General features: G+C 38.7%; 1 protein-coding gene across 1 annotated transcript in view; it reads right to left on the bottom strand.

Annotated features, from left to right (window-relative positions):
* TERB2 (telomere repeat binding bouquet formation protein 2) overlaps positions 1-17,412 on the bottom strand; it is a 43,980-nt gene extending 26,568 nt beyond the window's left edge. Inside the window, exons 1-5 of the mRNA NM_001077078.2 lie at positions 17,327-17,412; positions 17,131-17,212; positions 16,226-16,365; positions 14,074-14,135; positions 11,215-11,300 (exon numbers count right to left, since the gene is read on the bottom strand). Coding sequence (NP_001070546.1) covers positions 11,215-11,300; positions 14,074-14,135; positions 16,226-16,365; positions 17,131-17,212; positions 17,327-17,390 — 434 coding nt within the window. The 5' untranslated portion in view covers positions 17,391-17,412. The remainder of the gene's footprint in view (positions 1-11,214; positions 11,301-14,073; positions 14,136-16,225; positions 16,366-17,130; positions 17,213-17,326) is intronic.

Below are 17,412 nucleotides of genomic sequence, written 5' to 3'. Positions count from 1 at the left end.
AGCTGAAGTTGAACGGTTCTATGAAGACCTACAAGACCTTTTAGAACTAACACCCAAAAAAGATGTCCTTTTCATTATAGGGGACTGGAATGCAAAAGTAGGCAGTCAAGAAACACCTGGGGTACCAGGCAAATTTTGCCTTCGAATACAGAATGAAGCAGGGCAAAGACTAATAGCGTTCTGCCAAGAAAATGCACTGGTCATAGCAAGCACCCTCTTCCAACAACGCAGGAGAAAACTCTACACATGGACATCACCAGATGGTCAACACCAAAATCAGATTGATTATATTCTTTGCAGCCAAAGATGGAGAAGCTCTATATAGTCAGCAGAAACAAGACTGGGAGCTGACTGTGGCTCAGATCATGAACTCCTTATTGCCAAATTCAGACTTAAATTGAAGAAAATAGGGAAAACTACTAGACCATTCAGGTATGACCTAAATCAAATTCCTTATGATTATACAGTGGAAGTGAGAAATAGATTTCAGGGACTTGATCTGATAGATAGAGTGCCTGATGAACTATGGACAGAGGTTTGTGACATTGTACAGGAGACAGGGATCAAGACCATCCCCATGGAAAAGAAATGCAAAAAAGCAAAATGGCTGTCTGGGGAGGCCTTACAAATAGCTGTGAAAATAAGAGGTAGAAGATAGAAGGGTAGAAATAAATGAAACAGAGAGGAAAAAAGAAAAAAGCATTAAAAGAAATGAGGACAGTCTCAGAGACCTCTGGGACAATGTTAAATGCCCCAACATTTGAATCATAGGAGTCCTAGAAGAAGAAGACAAAAAGAAAGACCATGAGAAAATACTTGAGGAGATAATAGTTGAAAATTTCCCTAAAATGGGGAAGGAAATAATCACCCAAGTCCAAGAAAGCCAGAGAGTTCCAAACAGGATAAATCCAAGGCAAAACACCCAAAGACACATATTAATCAAATTAACAAAGATCAAACACAAGAACAAATATTAAAAGCAGCAAGGGAAAAACAACAAATAACACACAAGGGGATTCCCATAAGGATAACAGCTGATTTTTCTATAGAAACTCTTCAGGCCAGAAGGGAATGGCAAGACATACTTAAAGTGATGAAAGAAAATAACCTAAAGCCCATATTACTGTACCCAGCAAGGATTCCATCCAAATATGAAAAAGAAATCAAAAGCTTTATAGACAAGCAAAAGCTGAGAGAATTCAGCAGCATCAAACCAGCTCTCCAACAAATGCTAAAGGATTTTCTCTACACAGGAAACACAGAAAATGTGTATAAACTTGAACCCAAAACAATAAAGTAAATGGCAATGGGATCATACTTATCAATAATTACCTTAAATGTAAATGGGTTGAATGCCCCAACCAAAAGACAAAGACTGGCTGAATGGATACAAAAACAAGACCCCTATATATGTTGTGTACAAGAGACCCACCTCAAAACAAGGACACATACAGACTGAAAGTAAAGGGCTGGAAAAAGATATTCCATGCAAATAGAGACCAAAAGAAAACAGGAGTAGCAATACTCATATCAGACAAAATAGACTTTAAAACAAAGGCTGTAAAAACAGACAAAGATGGACACTGCATAATGATCAAAGGATCAATCCAAGAAGAATATATAACAATTATAAATATATATGCACCCAACATAGGAGCACCGCAATATCTAAGACAAATGCTAACAAGTATGAAAGGGGAAATTAACAATAACACAATAATAGTGGGAGACTTTAATACCCCACTCACACCTATGGATAGATCAACTAAGCAGAAAATTAACAAGGAAACACAAACTTTAAATGATACAATAGACCAGTTAGACCTAATTGATATCTATAGGACATTTCACCCCAAAACAATGAATTTCACCTTTTTCTCAAGCATACCAGAACCTTCTCCAGGATAGATCACATCCTAGGCCATAAATCTAGCCTTGGTGAATTCAAAAAAATGAAATCATTCCAATCATCTTTTCTGACAACAATGCAGTAAGATTAGATGTCAATTACAAAAGAAAAACTATTAAAAATTCCAACATATGGAGGCTGAACAACACGCTGCTGAATAACCAACAAATCATAGAAGAAGTCAAAAAAGAAATCAAAATATGCATAGAAATGAAAACACAACAACCCAAAACCTATGGGACACTGTAAAAGCAGTGCTAAGGGGAAGATTCCGGAGAAGGCAATGGCAACCCACTCCAGTACTCTTGCCTGGAAAATCCCATGGACCGAGGGTCCTGGTGGGCTGCAGTCCATGGGGTCACTAGGAGTCGGACACGACTGAGCAACTTCACTTTATTTTTTCACTTTCATTCATTGGAGAAGGAAATGGCAACCCACTCCAGTGCTCTTGCCTGGAGAATGCCAGGGACGGGGGAGCCTGGTGGGCTGCCATCTGTGGGGTCGCACAGAGTCAGACACGACTGAAGTGACTTAGCAGTAGCAGCAGCAAAGGGAAGATTCAGAGCAATACAGGCTTACCTCAAGAAACAAGAAAAAAGTCAAATAAATAACCTAACTCTACACCTAAAGCAACTAGAAAAGGAAGAAATGAAGAACCCCAGGGTTAGTAGAAGGAAAGAAATCTTAAAAATTAGGGCAGAAGTAAATGAAAAGAAACAAAGGGGACCGTAGCAAAAATCAACAGAGCCAAAAGCTGGTTCTTTGAGAAGATAAATAAAATTGACAAACCATTAGCCAGACTCATCAAGAAAAAAAGGGAGAAAAATCAAATCAACAAAATTAGAAATGAAAATGAAGGGCTCACAATAGACAACACAGAAATACAAAGGATCATAAGAGACTATTATCAGCAACTATTTGCCAATAAAATGGACAACTTGGAAGAAATGGACAAATTCTTAGAAAAGTACAACTTTCCAAAACTGAACCAGGAATAAACAGAAAATCTTAACAGACTCATCACAACCACGGAAATTGAAACTGTAATCAGAAATCTTCCAACAAAAAAAAGCCCAGGTCCAGACAGCTTCACAGCTGAAGTCTACCAAAAATTTAAAGAGCCATCACCTATCCTACTCAAACTCTTCCAGAAAATTCCAGAGGAAGGTAAATTGCCAAACTCATTCTATGAGGCCACCATCACCCTAATACCAAAACCTGACAAAGATGACACAAAAAAGAAAACTACAGGCCAATATCACTGATGAACATAGATGCAAAAATCCTTAACAAAATTCTAGCAAACAGAATCCAACAACATATTAAAAAGATCATACATCATGACCAAATGGGCTTTATCCCAGGGATGCAAGGATTCTTCAATATCCACAAATCAATCAATGTAATACACTACATTAACAAATTGAAAAATAAAAACTATATGATTATCTCAATAGATGCAGAGAAAGCCTTTGATAAAATTCAACATCTATTTATGATAAAAGACCCCTCAGAAAGCAGGAATAGAAGGAACATACCTCAACATAATAAAAGCTATATATGATAAACCCACAGCAAACATTATCCTCAATGGTGAAAAATTGAAAGCATTTCTCCTAAAGTTAAGAAAAAGACAAGGGTGCCCACTCTCATCACTACTATTCAACATAGTTTTGGAAGTTTTGCCCACAGCAATCAGAGCAGAGAAAGAAATAAAAGGAATCCAGATTGGAAAAGAAGAAGTAAAACTCTCACTGTTTGCAGATGACATGATCCTCTACATAGAAAACCCGAAAGACTCCACCAGAAAATTACTAGAGCTAATCAATGAATATAGTAAAGTCAGGATATAAAATCAACACACAGAAATCCCTTGCATTCCTATACACTAACAATGAGAAAACAGAAAGAGAAATTAAGGAAACAATTCCATTCACCATTGCAACAAAAAGAATAAAATACTTAGGAATATATCTACCTAAAGAAACAAAAGACCTATATATAGAAAACTATAAAACACTGGTGCAAGAAACCAAAGATGACACACATAGAGGGAGAAATATACCTTGTTCAGAAGAATCAATATAGTGAAAATGAGTGTACTACCCAAAGCAATCCATAGATTCAATGCAATCCCTATCAAGCTACCAACAGTATTTTTCAAAGAACTAGAACAAATAATTTCAAAATTTGTATGGAAATACAAAAAACCACAAATAGCCAAAGCAGTCTTGAGAAAGAAGAATGGAACTGGAGGAATCAACCTGCCTGACTTCAGTCTCTACTACAAAGCCACAGTCATCAAGACAGTATGGTACTGGCACAAAGACAGAAATATAGATCAATGGAACAAAATAGAAAGCCCAGAGATAAATCCATGCACCTATGGACACCGTATCTTCAACAAAGGAGGCAAGAATATATAATGGAGAAAAGACAATCTCTTTAACAAGTGGTGCTGGGAAAACTGGTCAACAACTTGTAAAAGAATGAAACTAGAACACTTTCTAACACCATACACAAAAATAAACTCAAAATGGATTAAAGATCTCAATGTAAGACCAGAAACTATAAAACTCCTAGAGGAGAACATAGGCAAAACACTCTCCGACATAAATCACAGCAGGATCCTCTATGACCCACCTCCCAGAATATTGGAAATAAAAGCAAAAATAAACAAATGGGACCTAATTAAACTTAAAAGCTTCTGCACAACAAAGGAAACTATAAGCAAGGTGAAAAGACAGCCTTCAGAATGGGAGAAAATAATAGCAAATTAAGCAACAGACAAATTAATCTAAAAAATACATAAGCAACTCCTGCAGCTCAATTCCAGAAAAAATAAATGACCCAATCAAAAAGTGGGCCAAAGAACTAAACACACATTTCTCCAAAGACATACAGATGGCTAACAAACACATGAAAAGATGCTCAACATCACTCATTATCAGAGAAATGCAAATCAAAACCACAATGAGGTACCATTTCATGCCAGTCACAATGGCTGCGAATCAAGTCAACAAGCAATAAATGCTGGAGAGGGTGTGAAGAAAAGGGAACCCTCTTACACTGTTGGTGGGAATGCAAACTAGTGCAGCCACTATGGAGAACAGTGTGGAGATTCCTTAAAAAACTAGAAACAGAACTGCCTTATGACCCAGAAATCCCACTGTGGGCATACACACTGAGGAAACCAGAATTTAAAGAGACACGTGTACCCCAATGTTCATCGTAGCACTGTTTATAATAGCCAGGACATGGAAGCAACCTAGATGTCCATCAGCAGATGGATAAGAAAGCTGTGGTACATATACACGATGGAATATTACTCAGCCATTAAAAAGAATACATTTGAATCAGTTCTAATGAGGTGGATGAAACTGGAGCCTATTATACAGACTGAAGTAAGCCAGAAAGAAAAACACCAATACAGTATACTAACGCATATATATGGAATTTAGAAAGATGGTAACAATAACCTTGTATGCGAGACAGCAAAAGAGACACAGATGTATAGAACAGTCTTTTGGACTCTGTGGGAGAGGGCGAGGGCAGGATGATATGGGAGAATGGCATTGAAACATGTAAATTATCATATGTGAAATGAATCGCCAGTCAAGGTTCGATGCATGATACAGGGTGCTCGCGGATGGTGCAGGGGATGAACCAGAGGGATGGGATGGGGAGGGAGGTGGGAGGAGGGTTCAGGATGGGGAACACATGTACACCCATGGCAGACTCGGCAAAACCAATACAATATTGTAAAGAAAATAAATATATAAAACTGAAAAAAATAAAGTAAGAAAAAATTTCCTTTTCCCATTCTTCTCTTACAAGGTCACTTAGGATAACTCTTCTCTCCTTTACTAATTCCTTAATATCTTCATGGTCTCAACTTTTCAATTTCATTTTTCTTCCTAACCTTACCAGTTTCTTATCTCAAAAAGGATAACAAGTTCAAAGGAGTTCTATGAATAGAGATTCAGTTCAGTTCAGTTCAGTCGCTCAGTCATGTTCAACTCTTTGCGATCCCATGAACCACAGCATGCCAGGCCTCCCTGTCCATCACCAACTCCCGGAGTCTACCCAAACCCATGTCCATCGAGTCGGTAATGCCATCCAACCACTTCATCCTCTGTCATCCCCTTCTCCTCCTGCCCTCAATCTTTCCCAGCATCAGGGTCTTTTCAAATGAGTCAGCTCTTTGCATCAGGTGGCCAAAGTATTGGAGATTCAGCTTCAGCATCAGTCCTTCCAATGAGTATTCAGGACCGATTTCCTTTAGGATGCACTGGTTGGATCTCCTTGCAGTCCAAGGACTCTCAAGAGTCTTCTCCAACATCACAGTTCAAAAGCATCAGTTCTTCGGTGCTCAGCTTTCTTTATAGTCCAATTCTCACATCCATACATGACTACTGGAAAAATCATAGCCTTGACTAGACGGACCTCTGTTGGCAAAGTCATGTCTCTGCTTTTTAATACAAAGACCTAGAATATGGATATTCAAACTTAAGTGGTGGATTATCTATAAGTCACGGGACCATGAAGCAATAGTTCACTAAAATTAAATACACAACTTTGTGCTACATCAGATAACAATGTATATCAAATTAAGGAAAACTATATAGGAGGTACAAAAGGAACAAGAAAATATTATGGGAAAAAACTTGAAGGTAAAAAAACTACACTATATAAATTAAACTCATTAATTTTTATATTGAAGAAAGATCATTTTATTTCAGCAGCTAAATCCCATACTTTCAATAGTTAATGCTCCCTATGAACATCTAGAAACCACTGAAGTGGAAAATATAGTATTGGGACTAGATAGTGAATAAGCCTGAAAGAAAGGTGCATCTCACAGATTAGCCCTAACACAATGCCAAGTCCATGTTTGTTTGTCTTTTAAAATATAACTTTTATTTCTTAAGCCAAAGTAGCCACATTATACACAATTTGGAAAAGAGGGAAATCCTCTTCCTAATCCTCCAATCCTAATAAAATTACTAATATTTAGTTTATTTCCTTATTATATTATATACATTTTAAAATAATATCACAGTAATCAAAAAAATCCTGTTTCTTTTCTGTAAGGATAGTCTAGCATAATATGGTTAAATGCATGGGTTCTGGAATTAGACTGACCCAGTTAAAATCCTGCTTCTCCTCACTTATTAAAAGTTTGTGTGACTTTGGGGAAATTACTTCATCTACCTACACTTGTGTTCCCCCCCTGTTGTTTGACCTGAGGCCAGTCTATGGTGGAGGTGATGAGGATAACAGTGACCTCCTTCAGAAGGGTCATGCACACACTGCCGCACTCAGTGCCCCTGACCCTGCTGCACACCACCACTGACCCACACCTCCGCCAGAGATGCCACGACACTCACAGGCAAGTCTGGGTCAGTCTCTTGTGGGGTCACTGCTCCTTTCTCCTGGGTCCTGGTGTGCTCAAAGTTTTGTTTGTGCCCTCCAAGAGTCAGTTCCCCAGTCCTGTGTAAGTTCTGGCCACTCTGTGGTAGGGTTAATGGCGACCTCCTCCAAGAGGGCTTAGCCATACCCAAGGAGGGAACACAGCCGTGCCCATCAGAACAGGACCCAGTTTCCCCCTCAGTCAGTCTCTTCCATCAGGAAGCTCCCATAAGCCCCTTATCCTTATCCATCAGAGGGCAGATAGAATGAAAACCATAATCACAGAAAACTAATCAAACTGACCACATGGACCAAAGCCCTGTCTAACTCAATAAAACTATGAGCCATGCTGTGTAGGGCCACCCTATACAGATGGGTCATGGTGGAGAGTTCTGACAAAATGTGGTCCACTGGAGAAGGGAATGGCAAACCACTTCAGTACTCTTGCCTCATGAACCCAGGAACAGTATGAAAAGGCAAAAAGATAGGACACTGAAAGATGAACTCCCCAGGTCAGTAGGTGCCCAATATGTTATTGGAGAACAGTGGAGAAATAACTCCAGAAAGAATGAAGAGACAGAGCCAAACCAAAAACAACACCCAGTTGTGAATGTGACTAGTGATGAAAGTAAAGTCCGATGCTGTAAAGAACAATATTGCATAGGAACCTGGAATGTTAGGTCCATGATTCAAGGTAAATTGGAAGTAGTCAAACATGATACGAGTGAATATTGACATTTTAGGAATCAGTGAACTAAAATGGACTGGAATGGGTGAATTAAACTCAGATGACCATTATATCTACTATTATGGGCAAGAATCCCTTAGAAGAAATGGAGTAGCCATCAAAGTCAATAAAAGAGTCCAAAATGCAGTACTTGGATGCAATCCAAAAAACAACAGAATGATCTCTCTTCATTTCCAAGGCAAACCATTCAATATCACAGTAATCCAAGTCTATGCCCCAACCACTAATGCTGAAGAAGCTGAAGTTGAACGGTTCTATGAAACCTACAAGACCTTCTGGAATGAACACCCAAAAAAGATGTCCTTTTCATTTCAGGAATGCAAAAGTAGAAAATCAAGAGATACCTGGAGTAACAGGCAAGTTTGGTCTTGGAGTACAAAATGAAGCAGGGCAAAGGCTAAAACAGTTGTGCCAAGACAACATACTTGTCATAGCAAACACCCTCTTCCAACAACACAAGAGAAGACTCTACACATGGACATCACCAGATGGTCAACACCAAAATCAGACTGATTATATTCTTTGCAGGTGAAAATGGAGAAGCTCTATATAGTCAGCAAAAATAAGACTAGGAGCTGAATGTGGCTCAGATCATGAACTCCTTATTGCAAAATTCAGACCTAAATGGAAGAAAGCAGGGAAAACCACTAGACCATTCAGGTATGACCTAAATCTTATACAGTGGAAGTGACCAACAGATTTAAGGGATTAGATCTGATAGACAGACTGCCTGAAGAATGATGAACAGAGGTTCATGACATTGTACAGGAGGCAGCGATCAAGATCATCCCCAATAAAAAGAAATGCAAAAAAGGCAAAATGGTTGTCTGAGGAAGTAAAAGGCAAAGGAGAAAAGGAAAGATATACCCATTTGAATGCAGAGTTCCAAAGAATAGCAAGGAGAGATAAGAAAGCCTTCCTTAGTGATCAATGATAAATTAGAGGAAAACAACAGAATGGAAAAGACTAGAGATTTCTTCAAGAAAATTAGAGATCCCAAGGGAACATTTCATGCAAAGAAGGGCACAATAAAGGACAGAAATGGTATGGACCTAACAGAAGCAGAAGATATTAAGAAGAGGTGGCACCAATACACAAAAAAAGTATATAAAAAAGATCTAGTGACCCAGATAACCATGATGGTGTGATCACTCACCTAGAGCCAGACATCCTGGAACGTGAAGTCAAGTGAGCCTTAGGAAACATCACTACAAGCAAAGCCAGTGGAGGTGATGAAATTACAGTTGTGCTATTTTAAATCCTAAAAGATGATGCAGTGAAAGTGCTGCACTCAGTGACTGTGTGAGTGAAAGTCACTCAGTCATGTCCAACTCTTTGAGATTCCATGGACTGTCCCTCGAATTCTCCAGGCCAGAATACTGGAGTGGGTAGCCTTTCCCTTCTCCAGGGGATCTTCCCAACCAGGGATCGAACCCAGGTCTCCCACACTGCAGGCAAGTTCTTTACCAGCTGAGCCACGAGGGAAGCCCAAGAACACTGGAATGGGTAGCCTATCCCTTCTCCAGAGGATCTTCCAGACCCAGGAATCGAACCAGGGTCTCCTGCATTGCAGGCAGATTCTTTAAAAACTGATCTATGAGGGCTCAATATGCCAGCAAATCTGGAAAACTCAGCAGTGGCCACAGGACTGGAAAAGGTCAGTTTTCATTCCAGTCCCAAAGAAAGGCAATGCCAAAGGATGTTCAAACTATCACACAATTGCACTCATCTCACATGCTAGCAAAGTAATGCTCAAAATTCTCCAAGTCAGGCTTCAACAGTACATGAACCATGAACTTCCAGATGTTCAAGCTGGATTTAGAAAAGGCAGACGAACCAGAGATCAAATTGCCAACATCCACTGGATCAAAAAAGCAGGAGAGTTCCAGAAAAACATTTGCTTTACTGACTACACCAAAGCCTTTGACTGTGTGGATCACAAAAATCTGTGGAAAATTCTTCAAGAGATGGGAATACCAGACCACCTGACCTGCCTCCTGAAAAATGTATCTGCAGGTCCAGAAGTACAGCTAGAACCGGACATGGAACAACAGACTGGTTCCAAATTGGGAAAGTACGTTAAGGCTGAATATTGTCACCCTGTTTAGTTAACTTATATACAGAGTACATCATGAGAAATGATGGGCTGGATGAAGCACAAGCTGGAATCAAGATTACTGGGAGAAATACCAATAACCTCAGATACGCAGTTGACACCACCCTTATGGCAGAAAAGTGAAGAACTAAAGAGTCTCTTGATGAAAGTGAAAGAGGAGAGTGAAAATGTTGGCTTAAAACTCAACATTCAGAAAACTAAGATCATGGCATCCAGGCCCATCCTTCATGGCAAATAGATGGGGAAACAATGGAAACAGTGACAGACATTATTTTGGGGGGCTCCAAAATCACTGCAGATGGTGACTGCGGCCATGAAATTAAAAGATTCTTGCTCCTTGGAAAAAAAACTATGACCAACCTAGACACCATATTAAAAAGCAGAGACATTACTTTGCCGACAAATGTTTGTCTAGTCAAAGCTATGGTTTTCCAGCAGCCATGTATGGATGTGAGAGCTGGACTATAAAGAAGGCTGAGTGCCGAAGAACTTATGCTTTTGAACTGTGGTGTTGGAGAAGACTCTTGAGAGTCCCTTAGGCTACAAGGAGATCCAACAGTCAATCCTAAAGGAAATCAGTCCTGAATATTCATTGGAAGGACTGATGCTGACGCTGAACCTCCAATACTTTGGCCACCTGATGCAAAGAACTGACTCACTAGAAAAGAACCTTGATGCTGGGAAAGATTGAAGGCAGGAGGAGAAGGGGACGACAGAGGATGAGATGGTTGGATGGCATCACCGATTCTATGGACATGAGTTTGAGTAAACTCCGGGAGTTGGTGATGGACAGGGAAGCCTGGCGTGCTGCAGTCCATGAGGTCGCAAAGAATTGGACACGACTGAGCAACTGAACTGAACTGACCTATACTTGATCTCTTTTTCTGTAAAATGGCAATTTCTGTAAAATGGTGATAATGATACCAATGTCATAAGAAGACTGAAGATTAAATGAGATTAAGACACAGTGTTCAAAGGTGTGTATACTGAATGAAGTATACAAATCAGTGAAGTATACAAATTCAGTACCTTTTGGATAAGTCTTTCTTGTGATCTGTTGCTAGTACACTGCTTTCCCTAAAGACCTTTAGTTCATTTGATGTTACTTCATCATGCTGTGGATAGCAAAAAAAAATCACATTTAAAAAAATCAGCCATACCAATCATGCAATCATTATCATTTTTTTAAAAAGTAAATTGGCAATATATATATACCAACAGTCACAAAAGTATCTACAAATTCAGACCCATTCCATTTCGTTTCATAGGAAAAACTCACAAAATTTTGTATATACACACACAGAATTATCTATTTTTAGAGATACATAAAGAAAGGAGACCTGGATTTTAAAAATATAAGCTATACTTGTATTAGATAGTAAAACTGACTGATTTTATTCTTATTGATTTTTGAAATTTTCCCTAATGTGGTCATATAACTCTTTGGTTTAAAAAAAAAAAAAGAAGCCAAAAAAAGTGTTATTGATTTAAACTTTCTTAAAATCCTCAACATGAAAATTCCTAGGCATCCTGCAAGTTACAAATCAAAAATATGAAGTAAGTTGAACAAATTGTTATCCCTTCAAAATTAAAGTGAAACGTTTAGCTATGGAGTTACAAAAGAGTTACAAAATAAACATATATAAAGCTTTTCCAAAAGATTATGTTAAAGTTGACAGACCTCAGATTCTGGTATCTATAACATATTTACATAATATTCCATTAGGAAATTTCTATATATAGGTTGCAAGCCCACTCTAAACAATAATAATGTTTCCCAAATTACTTTCCAGATTTACCCTTGCTATTGCCATTAAAAGAGGTAACTTCTACTTACAAATTCCATGGTTGTGTTATTATAATTAGTTAATATTCAATATCAATCAATATTTGAAAGAACAAAATCCCTTATCATATAATCATACAATTTCTAGAGTCAACAGTCAATACAGGCATATGCTACTAATACATTAAAGAAACACTGGATTGGGCTGGAGCTGAGAAAATTTGGTTCCACTTTACTAATATCTGGCTATGTGAACTAAGTCAGAGGTCTTACCTTCTTATCTCAGTCTTCTCATTTCTAAAACAGAGTAATGGTCTTCAAGGGTCTTTTGGTATACTCAATAATTATTATCAAATAATAACCATTCTACCACCATTTATGTCCCAGGAACACTCTAACAAGTCAAGGATTTGAGTATTTGCTCATAATTAAATTCAGAACCTTGAACAAGAACACAAGATAATACTGTGTTTTCTTAATGTTGCTTTGGCAGCTCCTGGAATCTTATTTCTACGACCAAGGATTGAATCTGGGCCCTCAGCAATAAGAGTGCTGCGTCCTACTGGACTGCCAGGGAATTCCCTATGCTATGCTATGCTAAGTCACTTCAGTTGTGTCTGACTCTGTGCAACCCCATAGACGTCAGCCGACCAGGCTCCTCTGTCCCTGGGATTCTCCAGGCAAGAACACCGGAGTGGGTTGCCATTTCCTTCTCCAATGCATGAAAGCGAAAAGTGAAAGTGAAGTCGCTCAGTCATGCCCAACTCTTAGCGATCCCATGGACTAGAGCCTACCAGGCTCCTCCGTCCATGGGATTTTCCAGGCAAGAGTACTGGAGTGGGGTGCCATTGCCTTCTCTGGAATTCCCTACACTGTGTCCTTTTTATTATATCACATTGAGCTGAACATAACAAGAGGTTGTTTCAAATTGGTGATGCTAAATTTGATCAGTTGGTTAAGACGCTGTCTGCCAGATCCCTCCATTGTAAAAGTATAAGCAATGCTTGCCTGTGTAATTAATAAGTAATATGTGAGGTGATCATTTTAGATAATGATTTTAGCATCCATTTATGGCCCTTGCCTAAATCAACTATTTTATTGGGAGTGGTAAAGTGCAAATTTTCTACCCTATCATCCTTTCTACATTTATCACCTTTTATTCTAAAAGGAAATTTTTCCTACCCCATCTTTTACTTCCCTCCTTCCCTCTTTACTTTCTGCCTTTTTTCCTCCTTTTGTTCCTCTGTTCTTTTTTTTTTCTTTCTTTATGCTTTGGAGTATAACTGTGGAATCATGGATTTTAAAAAAAAATTTAAGTATTATAATCCATCACCATCATTATTCTTTTTGGATAAATTCTTATACCAATTTTGCCTTTGCATAAAGATTCTGAAGTGAATAAAAAACATGGCAAATGTGAGGCAGGATGACAAAAGTTAAAAAATTTACAGTATTGCATACATTTATTGAGGTATTACTCATAACATTTAACAAATACTACAACAAGAAATTAATCAGATAGCATCTACACTGGCAGCAAAGAACTGGTAAATACTGTGTACCTATTATTCCCTTAATATTACTGAGGCAAACTTTCAAGCTTTTTATTTTATTCATACAAAAATCTCAATTTCACTAATGTTACTAGTGTAAAAACAATGCCAAATGAGACAATGTTCAATAAAAACATGCCGTCTAAATTTCTTACTCTGGGTCACTGGAACTAACACATCACTGCTGCTGCTAAGTCGCTTCAGTTGTGTCCGACTCTGTGCGACCTCAGAGACCGCAGCCCACCAGGCTCCCCCGTCCCTGGGATTCTCCAGGCAAGAACACTGGAGTGGGTTGCCATTTCCTTCTCCAATGCACAAAAGTGAAAATTGAAAGGGAAGTCGCTCAGTCGTGTCCGACTCCTAGCGACCCCATGGACTGCAGCCTACCAGGCTCCTCCATCCATGGGATTTTCCAGGCACGAGTACTGGAATGGGGTGCCGTTGCCTTCTCCAAACACATCACTAGTACATATTTTAAAGATTACACTTTCAAATTTTTTGTTTAAACTGTATATTCTGTATAAACTGTATACCTTAATTTACTCTTACCTTTTCTATCAGAAAATGTTGGTCTTGTTCCCAAATAAAACTACCAATTTTTCTCCTTATTTCTGTAGTAATAAAAATAAATCCAATATTATTTTTCAAATAGTAACTTTGTAGAATTCACTGAATTTTGTTTAGGTTTCAAATTTTTAGGTCGGCATTATTCCACTTGTATCAAAAGTACCTGAGATATTTGTTTAAAATGAGGACTCCTATTGAACCAGATTGTTGAGGAGAAGCTGGAAACTTGCATTTCTAACAAATTCCAGATGATTCCAATGCATTATGTAAATCATTGTTCTAAACTTTTTCTGCTATGGTATTTTCATAAGGTGTCAGTGTGTTTAGGCCAAGCATTAATAAAGATAACTGTCCAGTCAAAATAAAAGGCATAAAATTCCTGAATTTGTGGAGTGCTTAAATAATTCAAATTTGGAGAAGGAAATGGCAACCCACTCCAGTATTCTTGCCTGGAGAACCCCATGGACGGAGGAGCTTTGTGGGCTACAGTCCACGGGTCGCAAAGAGTCAGACACGACTGAGCGACTTCACTTTCACTTTAAATAATTCAATAGTTTAGTTTGTTAAAAGAAGGTAGGGTGAGCAACATGTCTATTGGGCATGATAGTGCAGGAATTCTACAATGTTCAGCATGTCAAAGGACTGACATCTTAAATCAATGATCTCAGGTTTCCACAGTAGCCCACTCAAGGATAAAAATGTTAACATTCCTCTAGACCTAAGCTGTCTAGATTCCTCTAGACCTAAGCTACCTAGATAAATGTAGGTACATATTTGAAATGTGTAGTTAGTCCAACTTGAGATGTGCTGAAAGTTTAAAATAAACCCTGGAATCAAAAAAAAAAGAACACAAAAATTTATCAATAATTTTATACTGATTATATGTTGAAATAATATTCTAGCTATGTTAAATAAAACATATTCTTAATATGAATTTCATCTTTTTTTATTAACTTGTGGGTGTTAGGAAACCTAAAATTAGTATGTTGCTTACATTTGCCTTTCTTGCTTTTACTAGACAATCCCAGTCTAGGTGAATGATAATGCATACTTTAAATTTTTTAAAAGGAGCATGTTTTCATTTAAAATGGATTTTTTTTAAGTCGAATACATTTTAATGTCAGTTGTCAAACTCAAAGATTTAATAGGAGTGATAACTTAGATCAGATAGTCATTCCATAATATAAGCTCCCTGAAGGTAGGTATTCACTGATTTTAAGTAAATCAATTCTCCTATCCAGTTATTAATATATTTGCGTAACCACTTAGAACAATTTCTTTTTTAAGTTACAACTAGGTTTTGCCAGGACATCAACTATGGAAGAAAGCCAATCCTTGAAGTTCCCAAAGCTCTTCTACAGAAATATTTTTCAAGTTGTTTCTTTTTTTAAATACTGCTCGCTGGGAATTTGTACTATTTTCAGTCTGTCTTTCTAGGGATGGACACCTACACATCAAGAAATACATCAAGAACTGGGTAATAAGAAGATCTAAAAAATGGGATAGTAGGATTTGGACAGAACAGGCTAAGAATGTGTGTTCCTAGCAGGGAAAACTGAAAGAACAAATCTCAGAAGCAATTTATTCATTTGCTCTTTACTTCATACAGTTGCTGAAATAATGTGCAAGTACTTTAAATAATATAAAAACAATACAAACACATGGATTTATTATCACGATGAATCTTGAAATATCAGTGGAGGAAAAAAAACAGAAAAAATAACGGTGAGAGTCAAAACTAGCAATGAGCGTTTATTATATACTCACAGGTCAGATTACTTAATATATTATCCTCAAAACAACTGGGGAGAAATTGCTGGAGGCCACAAAAACTAGTTAAGTGCTGGATTCTCACCAGTGAACAATGTGAGGACAATATTTGCATCAGTCTTATTTACCACTGAATCCCCAGCGCCTTGGTTGAAACGTGGCACAGTAGGAGCTCGGTTAATATAAGACTGAATGATAAACAAATCGAGAATACACACCCAAGGCAATCTGATCCAAAGTACATGCTTTTCTATTTATATTAAATGATATAAAACAAAAAGCTCTGATGAAGAACAAATATCAGTAAAGCTGAATGACATAGCTGGATTTCGGAGTTTCGGAGCGATTAAAGATCTTTGCTAACCTTTTTGCAGGCTTGCAGGAGGAAGAATGAAATGACCTAAAGCCACCGAGTTTTTTATTTCAGCATTGGCTACAGCAGAGAGATAGTAGGCGTGAAAAACTGTAGCATTATCTTCTATGTAATCAAGACTCTGATATATTCTAGGAGAAAGGAAATAATTTAGGTTATGAAATAAACAAGAATGTATTCAACATTTCAAAAGAAAGAATAAATGAATGGAAACAGAATTATCTGTAGGTGATCAGGAGACTGGAAGGTGGGGGGTGAAGGGGTGAGAAAGGGAGGGAGCCAGAACCGTGATCAGACCTCTGTTCCGTAAACATAATCCCACTGCAAGGTTAAGGGGGCTCACTGGTGGACAGAGTCAGAGCAACCTCCCATAAAGTTCCTGTGATATCAGGGCAAGAGGCAGTTTACGGTGTGTACTAAAATAGTGGCAGCAAGAACAAAGAACATTTACAGGAGCACGGAACACGGTGTTTGACCTTGGATTAACTGGATTAATTAATAGACTAATGGGAGTAGGAGTTATTACTCAAAAAATTACCAACATTTTCAGAACACAACGTTTAAGGTAACAGGCAATCAGATCTGGCTTAAATATACTGAACAGGAGAGTTCTACAAGGCATCACACGGATGTGGGAAAGTCTGCTGGAAAAACACAACCTGAAGTCGGGAAAAGACTTGAGGAGTGGGTAGGAGGCCAGGCCTTAGCGGCAGAAAAAAGGGACTGTGAGCTATTTCTGAGCCTGCCCCTCCCCCTCCCCACACATCCACACCGGACTGAATTTGTTCGTTTCCAGTCTCTTCCTATAATCAATATTTACTAGCCGACAGCAACTGCCAGCGACAACTCCTAGTTCCTCATGTCCCCAAAGGTACCCCCAGGTGACCTTCAGGTACCTCAGCGTGTCTGGGTGTGAGGCATCGCAGCTGAACAAGAAGTCGGCGGCCCTCGGGTCACTGATAGTCCCCCCTTCAGCCACTGTGGAGGCAAGAGCACAGGGTGAGCCCAGCAAGTGCCCTGGGGCCAAGGTACCAGAGGGAGGGGCGGTGCTCTCCTCACCACTTCACCCACCCCTGCTGCCCAACCTCCTACCCCAAAACTGCCTCAGGTCGTGGCTGACGCTGCCACAGAACCAACCCCGCTGCCCTTGAAACATGGCGAGGCCTCACGCTCCTCAC

Source organism: Bos taurus, chromosome 10 (genome assembly GCF_002263795.3).
Source record: "Bos taurus isolate L1 Dominette 01449 registration number 42190680 breed Hereford chromosome 10, ARS-UCD2.0, whole genome shotgun sequence".
In the NCBI taxonomy this organism is placed as follows: Eukaryota; Metazoa; Chordata; class Mammalia; order Artiodactyla; family Bovidae; genus Bos; species Bos taurus.
Note: the sequence above shows the minus strand (reverse complement) of the source record. Positions and strands in the feature narration are given on the sequence as shown.